The sequence below is a fragment of the Procambarus clarkii genome, chromosome 79 (assembly GCF_040958095.1).
Source record: "Procambarus clarkii isolate CNS0578487 chromosome 79, FALCON_Pclarkii_2.0, whole genome shotgun sequence".
NCBI lineage: Eukaryota > Metazoa > Arthropoda > Malacostraca > Decapoda > Cambaridae > Procambarus > Procambarus clarkii.
This window is the reverse complement of record NC_091228.1, coordinates 15,768,957-15,779,263: the sequence shown is the minus strand read 5'-3', so window position 1 is coordinate 15,779,263 and position 10,307 is coordinate 15,768,957. Positions and strand designations below refer to the sequence as shown.

The window sequence follows — 10,307 nt, the reverse complement described above, 5'->3', positions numbered from 1 at the left end:
CTGGGAACACTTCTATGGAAAAAATGAAATGTATGCTCGTGATGGGGTGCATCTATCGAGAGCTGGGGTTGTTGCTGTTGCGAACTCGTTGGAAGAAGTGGTTAGAGGTGTTTGTTTGGGTTTAAACTGTTAGTAGATAGAGGTATGGGAATTGATTTGGAGGAAGGAGGTAATAAAAGTATGTGTTTGTGGGAGAAAGGAATTGGCAAAACGATCAGGGAAAGAGAAGGTCCGCAAAATAACAATTCACTTAGGGTATATTACACTAACAGTAGAAGTCTTAGAAATAAAATTAACGAATTAAATGCTCTTGTCTGCACAGAAAAAATAGATATTATTGCACTTACCGAAACGTGGATGAATGTAGAAAATAGAGAACTATTAGCTGAATATCAAATATATGGATTTAAACTATTTCACTCGGATATATTAGACGAGGAGGTGGAGTAGCCATATATGTTAGGGACAATTTGAAATGTAGTCTCAAAGAGGGAATCAAAACAGAGCCACACACAGAAACTATTTGGATTGAATTAAACGAAAAAGCAAATAATATTATAATAGGAGTAATATATAGGCCACCAAATTTAGACAGAATGGAAGCAAAGCACCTATGGGATGAAATATCTAGAGCATCTAGATCTAACAGTATTTATGTCATGGGTGACTTTAATTTTAGCGGAATAAACTGGTTGAACAAAACAGGGAATAGTGAAGCATTAGATTTTCTAGAATTAATTGACGATTGCTTTCTTACGCAACACATTAAGGAACCAACACGGGAAAATAATATTTTAGATTTAGTGTTAACTAACAGGGAAACGCAAATTAATGACATCGAAATAGGGAGTGAGCTAGGGAGCAGTGATCACAAAGAAATCAGATTTAGCATAGAATGGAATAGACCAGTAGGAGAAAATTCTGTTAAAGTGCCAGATTTTCGAAAAGCTGATTTTAATAGCCTAAGAAATTTTTTGGGTCAAATTGACTGGAAAGTCTTGGGTATGGGGTGTGGGCCGGTCTTGGAGCGAGACATGAACCCAGCGATAGGTGACTTAAATGGGGATTTCGATGTGGATTCAATATATAACTTATTTAAGAATATTCTAAACAAAGCACAGGAACGTAGTATACCATACAAATTGAATAGATCGAATACTAATGACCCAAAGTGGATAACAAAGAATTTGAAGAACCTTATAGGTAAAAAGAGAGCTTGGTACAAAAGGATAAAAAATGGGGAGGTCACTTTAGAACAGGAATTCGTACAACTGGTTAGAAATGTTAAAAAGAGATAAGGAAAGCAAAAAGGAACTATGAAGTTCGCATAGCAGGGCAAGCAAAGACAAATCCTAAAGGTTTTTTTCAGTTATATCGTACTAAGACTAGGGAAAGGATAGGTCCATTAAAAACTGAGACAGGTCAAATAACAGATAGTGATGAAGAGATGAGTAGTATTTTTAATAAATATTTTGTATCTGTATTTACTAAAGAGGAACTTAACAATATGCCTTCAGCCGAACAAGTCTATGTGGGTGGGGACGAGGACAGGTTGACGAGTTTAGCAGTTACCAGGGAGGATGTTCTTAAACAAATAGAAAAACTCAAACCAAACAAATCCCCAGGGCCGGATGAAGTGTTTGCCAGGGTGCTTAAAGAATGCAAAGAGGAGCTTTGTGACCCACTGTCAACCATATTTAATAAATCAATAGAGTCAGGCAGAGTGCCAGAGTTTTGGAAAGTTGCTAATGTGATACCAGTTTTTAAGAAAGGAGATAGATCACTTGCGTCTAACTATCGCCCAATTAGCCTAACGTCTATTGTGGGAAAGTTACTCGAATCCATAATAGCAAATAAAATTCGTCTTCATCTTGAAAAACATAAATTAATAATTGAGTCGCAACATGGTTTTATAAATGGCCGTTCATGTTTAACAAATTTGTTATCTTTTTATTCTAGCATTGTTGAGGCAGTTGATAGTGGTAAGGATTGCGATGTTGTATACCTTGACTTTAGCAAAGCTTTTGATACAGTGCCACATGAAAGACTGATTAAAAAGATAGAGTCTCATGGTATTGGGGGTGCTATATTAAGCTGGATTAGGGCATGGCTATACCAAAGGAAACAGAGAGTTAGTATAAATGGAATCAAGTCAGAGTGGGAAAATGTTGTAAGTGGAGTGCCTCAAGGCTCTGTCCTGGGACCTCTGTTGTTTATAATATATATAAATGATTTAGATTCAGGTTTGAGTAGCAACATTTGCAAATTTGCCGGTGATACGAAAATCGGTAGGGAAATTAATTCGGAGGAGGACTCACTATCACTTCAAGTTGATCTAGATAGGGTTTTGAAATGGTCAAAGGATTGGCAGATGCAGTTTAATGCTGATAAATGTAAAGTTCTGAGGTTAGGTAATGATGATAGAGTTACAAGGTACGAGCTAGATGGTGTTGTGATTGCGAAGTCGGATTGCGAAAGGGATCTGGGAGTTATGATTAGTAAGAATTTAAAACAAAAGGATCAATGCATAAATGTTCGTAATAAGGCAAATCGGACACTTGGATTTATTAATCGCAGCGTTAGTAACAAGACACCTGGTGTGGTTCTCAAGCTATATCTTGCTCTAGTTAGGCCCCATTTAGATTATGCAGTTCAGTTTTGGTCGCCATATTATAGAATGGATATAAATTCACTTGAACGTGTCCAGCGTAGGATGACTAAGTTAATTCCCCAAATTAGAAATCTTTCATATGAAGAAAGATTAACAAAGCTTAAGTTGCATTCACTGGAAAGGCGAAGAGTTAGGGGCGACATGATAGAGGTTTACAAGTGGGTGAATGGACAAAACAAGGGGGATATTAATAGGGTATTAAAAGTATCAACACAGGACAGAACACGAAACAATGGGTATAAATTGGATAAGTAAGTAAGTAATTATCAAAAGAAGGCACCAAACCGGGAAGGCTATGTAGCACCATCAAATACGCAAAATAATCAGAGGGCGCTAAATATCACCGAGGATGCCAATACGAGAACAAAAACGCATAAGGCGAACGATATCAAAAGTATCCGAGTCACCAAGAATTCTATCGAGGGACAGGTGACCGCGAGGGGCGGTCGGAAAGCAAGACACGCTCGTCCTGGAAGTCAGGACATATAAATTGGATAAGTTTAGATTTAGGAAAGACTTGGGTAAATACTGGTTCAGTAACAGGGTTGTAGATTTGTGGAACCAATTGCCGCGTAACGTGGTGGAGGTGGGGTCCCTCGATTGTTTCAAGCGCAGGTTGGACAAGTATATGAGTGGGATTGGGTGGTTATAGAATAGGAGCTGCCTCGTATGGGCCAATAGGCCTTCTGCAGTTACCTTTGTTCTTATGTTCTTATGTTCTTATGTATGGTATACTACGTTCCTGTGCTTTGTTTAGAATATTCTTAAATAAGTTATATATTAAATCCACATCGAAATCCCCTTTTACGTCACCTGTCGCTGGGTTCACGTCTCGCTCTAAGACCGGCCCACACCCCATACCCAAGACTTTCCAATCTATTTGACCCCCAAAAATTCTTAGGCTTTTAAAATCAGCTTTTCGAAAATCTGGCACTTTAACAGAATTTTCTCCTACAGGTCTATTCCATTCTATGCTAAATCTGATAACTTTGTGATCACTGTTCCCTAGCTCACTCCCTATTTCGATGTCATTAATTTGTGTTTCCCTGTTAGTTAACACTAAATCTAAAATATTATTTTCCTGCGTTGGTTCCTTAATGTGTTGCGTAAGAAAGCAATCGTCAATTAATTCTAGAAAATCTTCTGCTTCACTATTCCCTGTTTTGTTCACCCAGTTTATTCCACTAAAATTAAAGTCACCCATGACATAAATACTGTTAGATCTAGAAGCTCTAGGTATTTCATCCCATAGATGCTTTGCTTTCATTCTGTCTAAATTTGGTGGCCTATAGCTCCTATTATAATATTTGCTTTTTCGTTTAATTCTATCCAAATAGTTTGTGTGTGGCTCAGTTTTGATTCCCTCTTTGAGACTACATTTCAAATTGTCCCTAACATATATGGCTACTCCCCCTCCTCGTCTAATATATCTATCTGTGTGAAATAGTTTAAATCCATTTATCTGATATTCAGCTAATAGTTCTCTATTTTCTACATTCATCCACGTTTCGGTAAGTGCAATAATATCTATTTTTTCTGTGCAGACAAGAGCATTTAATTCATTAATTTTATTTCTTAGACTTCTACTGTTAGTGTAATATATCCTAAATGAATTGTTATTTCGAGGCCCTTTTCTTTCCCTGATCATTTTGCCAATTCTTTTCTCCCACGAACACATACTTTTATTACCTCCTTCCTCCAAATCAATTCCCATACCACTATCTACTAACAGTTTAAACCCAAACAAACACCTCTAACCACTGGTTCCAACGAGTTCGCAACAGCAACAACCCCAGCCCTCGATAGATGCACCCCATCACGAGCATACATTTCATTTCTTCCATAGAAGCGTTCCCAGTTGTCTATGAGCGTTCCCTAGGAGCGATGAAGTGTTTGCCAGGGTGCTTAAAGAATGCAAAGGGGAGCTTTGTGACCCACTGTCAACCATATTTAATAAATCAATAGAGTCAGGCAGAGTGCCGGAGTTTTGGAAGGTTGCTAATGTGATACCAGTTTTTAAAAAAGGAGATAGATCACTTGCGTGTAACTATCGACCAATTAGCCTTACGTCTGTTGTGGCAAAGTTACTCGAATCAATAACAGCAAATAAAAATCGTCTTCATCTTTAAAAACAAATTAATAATTGAGTCGCAACATGGTTTTATAAATGGCCGTTCATGTTTAACAAATTTGTTATCTTTTTATTCTAGCATAGTTGAGGCAGTTGATAGTGGTAAGGATTGTGATGTTGTGTACCTTGACTTTAGCAAAGCTTTTGATACAGTGCCACATGAAAGACTAATTAATAAGAGAGGCTCATGGTACTGGGGGTGCTATATTAAGTTGGATTAGGGCATGGTTATACCAAATGAAACAGAGTTAGTATAAATGGGGTTAAGTCAGAGTGGGAAAATGTTGTAAGTGGAGTACCTCAAAGCTCTGTCCTGGGACTCTTTTGTTTATAATATATATAAATTATTTAGATTCAGGTTCGAGTAGCAACATTTGCAAATTTGCTGATACGAAAAATCGGTAGGGAAATTAATTCGGAGGAGGACTCGCTATCACTTCAAGTTGATCTAGATAGGGTTTTGAAATGGTCAAAGGATTCGCAGATGCAGTTTAATGCTGATAAATGTAAAGTTCTGAGGTTAGATTAGAGGCAGTTAGAAGTAAGTAATTATCAAAAGAAGGCACCAAACCGGGAAGGCTATGTAGCACCATCAAATATGCAAAATAATCAGAGGGCGCTAAATATCACCAAGGATGCCAATACGAGAACAAAAACGCATAAGGCGAACGATATCAAAAGTATCCGAGTCACCAAGAATTCTATCGAGGGACAGGTGACCGCGAGGGTCGGTCGGAAAGCAAGACACACGCTCGTCCTGGAAGTCAGGACATTCAAGAAGGACATGCACGGCCGTAAGAGGGACAATGCAACTAGGACAATAAGGAGCAGGGCGGTGCTCCATCAAGTGACCATGGGTTAAGCGAGTATGGCCAATACGCAACCTCGCCATAGCTGTTTCCCACCGCCGGTTACGGTGGAAGGAGGACTGCCACGAGGGAACACAACATTTAAGAGTACGTAGCTTGTTACCAGTAACAGACAACCAAGAAGCCTGCCAACGGGTAAGGACTGAGGAATGGACAACCGGGTAAAAGTCGGAATACGGAATGCCCTTACGAGAGATGGGACAAGAGCGGACAGCTTCCTTGGCGGCAGCATCCGCACGCTCATTTAAAGACACACCAATATGGCTGGGAACCCAACAAAACTCAACCGACTTAAATTTACTGTGAACGAGAAACAGCCAATGCTGGATCTCGACAACCACTGGATGAATAGCACCGATCAAGCCGGGGCTCCCCCTAGGGGTGCATCGCGAGTATACGCCACCTTAAGCTCGTTTTGAAAACTAGAGGTGGCCAAACAGGCCACCTCGTCTCCTGGCACGGTTCAGTCTAGTTGTGACTACTGCACCTTTCAACCCCTCTGTCTCAGGGGGTTCTCAAGAAAAGATGTCTTTCACAATTAGTAAAGACAGCAGCATATGGCTGCAAAAAGGACAGGACTGACCCATGGAGCATCACTCCAACAGCCGCCCACTTTGCCCCCCCCCCCCTCCCCATCACGGCAACAACGGGCCAAACAGGGAAAGGGGGGGGGGGGGGGGGAAGAGCGTAGAAGGTCACAGTGAGAAGGCCACCGTCGACATGACAGTCTAACGGTTATGTTATAGTTTCCTCCCACTGCCAGCGACATCACAGAAGTCCATAGTTCACCCAGTCACATGCAGGGTGATTGGATGAAGCACACCCACCCAACACCTGACTATTTAGAAAGGAGGGATTACCTCTTGTGTTACATTGCCTAATAGGAGTAAAAAATGTTATTACTGAGTTTGGGGAAGACAGCCACTGCTTTAAACAGCCTAGTAAGAACAGGTTGCCTTACAGTCTAGTCAGCACTACACTGCCGACCTTTCCACCATGTAGATGTCGGCAGCCTACCTTTGTCTATCTAACCAGACTAGAGTTTACAACCTTGAAGGTCTCCACATTGACATTCTTCCCCCTTTGCCTAACAGTCCTGTATACCACACAAACGTGTTTGTGTAAGATGGTCACTATTGACAAACTTCTTCAGAGAAAGAAAAATGATTTTGTGCATTTATAGCATTGATATTACTACACTAACTTTATACAGTATGATTTTTATATTAGTTAATAGGGTTAGAAGCTCACTACAATTAGTTACAACATTACAATAATGAGAACAATTCATGGAGAATAACTATTGAGCGTAGAAGCGGGGAGCCTCACAGATGACGCGCCTCAGGTGGAAACACGAGGAATCGTGCCAAGTGACTCCATCGTTATAATGGTTGTTTAACACCGCCAGACAGTCCTCGTTGCCGTCCTCGTTGTCTGGTTGTGGCAGTCCTCGCCTGGGGAAGAGTAGTGGTAGTCAAGGCCATGATCATTACCAGTCAACACCAATAGAGTTGTTTACCATCAACAAACTAGTTCTCACCTGCCAGTGCTAGACCAATTAGAGTAAGGAGAGGAAGTGCCAGATAACCATGACCAAGACCTCGAGTTACGCTTGTTGCCGCTCGTCCAGATATCGCTGATGTAGTCTGAAATATAACATTTTATTACGTCCAAGTAAGTCACGCAAGGCCAAGTTAAACACCAAGACCAGCTTGTCAACTTACGTGCAATCATGAACCTGGAAATTAACTCTTGCTTCCTGTTACTTTCAATACTGACGGCCTGGAAGCCGTTGCCAAGGCCAGAGCAGTAATAGGTAGCTTGCTCCCAGGTGTAGAGTCGACCAGAGTCGTGACACCATGAGAAGTGATACGCTCTACTATCTTCTACCTCGTCAACCTGACAATTAGGAATATACATTATGTGGAGGCTCATGTTAAGTACCATTTAACCTTAAAACTGCTATATCTAAGGATAAATCCTTACCAGGGGTTTAGCAGCATGGTTGCACAGAGATGAAGTTGGGCGGAAGGTAAAGGGAGGTAGTGGTGGAGATACATTTTGATCCTGAGGAATGAAGACCTCAGGCTGGTTTGGTAGTTGTGGCTGAACAAACACCGGTTGTTGGGGTGGTAGTTGTGGGAAGGGTTGATGTGGTTGGATGGGGCTGCCTTCAGATACGAAGACGTTTCCAGTTGAGGTAACGAATGGCCTGGCAACAGTGACTCCCAAGATAGCGGGAGCAGCGTCGTTCCTAATGAAGTACTGGGCCCAGGATGGCATCACTGCCGCTGTCATTACCAGAAATATTATGGCAGTCATCTGTAATTAGAGTAACATTCGAAATTTTTTTTAATAAACGCAAGTTATAACAATAGTAGCTGTGAAGGGGAAGTTTAATGGGGCCGAGCAGTTTAAAATCGACAACTAACGTTACCTTATATGTTAACAATTTATGATTTCACTTGGGAAATTAAATTTTGCAAAAGAAAAAAAAAAGTGTATGCTTCTTTAAATCTAGTCTAAATATATTAAACTAGTTAAAGATTTGAGCAGTAAAGTTTCATAAACAAAACATTGCTCGACATAGTAGCCATCTAATGTTCACAGTAATTAATCATGTGTTCGAGATTCAACTTTTCCAGCTAGAAGTTTTCATTGACTTTTGTACTATTGTCAGAAATAATCTATGTTATAGACCCGATCTCTAGCCTAGGAAATTACAAGAGCACGTTCAAAGCAAAGTTTTAGCGCCAATGGGTCTGATCCCATCAGCTTGATCACTATAAATTGCATGTAATGAAAATCTAATTAAAAATCTTTACCTGCCCCTCCCCCCAGCCTCTTATTTAAGTTAGTGTCTAATGTTAAGCTTTGAATACTATAGGCGAGGTTTGGTTCTCTGTCTGGGTATACGCTTGGTTGGACAAGTTACAGTACATTAGGACGAGTGTCTTGTTAGTTTAATACAATCACGTGCTATTTGCATAAACTTTCTGTAGAGGGTAAAGTGGCCGATCTTTCATAACCCTACAAAGCTTTAACGGATATGTAGAGACTAATTCTATGCATACCACTTTCCAGTAAGCACGCTCGTCTACACGTAACAGTGAGTTATCATCGCTGGCAATCCAGGGTGCCCATATCGTTGGGCCAAGAACATTTGCAGCTTTACTGATCATTTTGACCGAAGTGAAATTAGTACACTTTCAATCTAAGCTTCATTTCATGGATCAGTTTTCTGCAATGTCTTGTCTTTCAGGTTAGGACAGATATTTATCAAAAGGTTGGGAGTGTGCTGGGTTATAAAGCCATGGTTCAGCAATTTCATGTAGTTGTTGCAATAGGCGTTACGCCATCCTAATCCTGAACCTCCCCCCCCCCCAAAAAAAAAAAAAAAAAAAAAAAAAAATTAGCTTTTTAATATTGCAATTTTCAGAAACTGCGATGATATCCGTTTCATGCAGCAGGAACACCAGTAGGTAAAGTTTTTACTAATTATGTCAGTACATAAACACTTGTGTACCGCTTCAAGCACTACCATCTTTAAGACGGACAAGTATTTAATATAAAGTCAGACGGATGCAAGAGCGAAATTGTGTATACTTAACATGTATAGCAGTAGCAAATACCGTCTACTTGCATCCCCTCGAGATATAAGGGTAGCCATCTTCATTGTGATAGAAAAGAGGATTGGAGGGGGGAAAGAGTCATTCTATAATTTAAATTCAATTTGACTTAGATTAAGTAACCGTTCATGCAACTTAAGTGAAATAAGGAGTCATACCTCCCAGCGCAGAGGGTATGTTTAATTACAAGTTTTATTCCAACACCTGTCACGTTAACTGCTCTGCAATTTAGTTAGCTGGGAAGATCCTCAAAAAGATTTAACTGCTCAGGCCAGCGATTGGCATGTAATGAATTTGAGCCAAGTGATTAATTCAACTTTCATGTCATGGCCGATTTAGAATTTTTTCCTGCGCAAGGAACAGCATTTTAATAGCAGGTTCCCATGCGATATATTTTACGTACTGCCTACTCAAGCAACTTAAAGCTTGCCTTGTTGAGAGGGTAAATACCAAATAAAAGTTTAGTTGCCATTCAAGAACCACTTCGATTCAAGTAGAGCATTTAAGAATTCTATTACAGTTATAGAAGAGATATTAAAAGATCTTCCTCAGATTTTTTTAACAGACTTAACACTAAGGGCAATTTAGCGAAAGATATTCTAGTACATAAAAAATTATTCAGTAAGGATATATCAAATAGCTAGTGATTGTTTAATTGATAACGATGTGACTTAAAGACGTTATCAGTTGTCATGATGGAAATACAATTTTTTTACATTAATTGTTATAAATACGTTTAACAACACAACATCTACTATAATACTTGTTAGGTTACTTAAAAAATAATTTTCCAAATGAACATAAAACATAACTAATACTACAACAAAACTTAACATAATAATACAAACCTTTGCTATAATACAACGTCTTACTGTGACGGTGAGGATGTAACTGACACACCACGTTGCCAGCTCCCACTTTTATACTCACCACACTGCTTCTCATTGGTTAATAATGTCTGCTGCAACAGTTCCTTCTTGGCTTGTAATTGGCTACTCCTCAACAGG

The 10,307-nt window shown here is 39.7% G+C and overlaps 1 protein-coding gene across 2 annotated transcripts; it reads right to left on the bottom strand.

The window, feature by feature from the left end:
- Positions 1-6,835: 6,835 nt before the first annotated feature.
- LOC123764557 (lymphocyte antigen 75-like) lies at positions 6,836-10,307 on the bottom strand. 2 transcript variants are annotated; one of them, XM_045752543.2, is made up of 5 exons: positions 10,149-10,307; positions 7,658-7,993; positions 7,396-7,570; positions 7,212-7,317; positions 6,836-7,125 (listed from the first exon to the last, which is right to left on the bottom strand). In XM_045752543.2, exons 2-5 carry the CDS (start codon positions 7,991-7,993, stop codon positions 6,972-6,974), a joined length of 771 nt encoding a protein of 256 aa, XP_045608499.2. In that variant the 5' UTR covers positions 10,149-10,307; the 3' UTR covers positions 6,836-6,971. The 2 variants fall into 2 exon arrangements, with proteins under 2 accessions (XP_045608499.2, XP_069170654.1); XM_069314553.1 differs by having other exon boundaries at positions 10,173-10,223.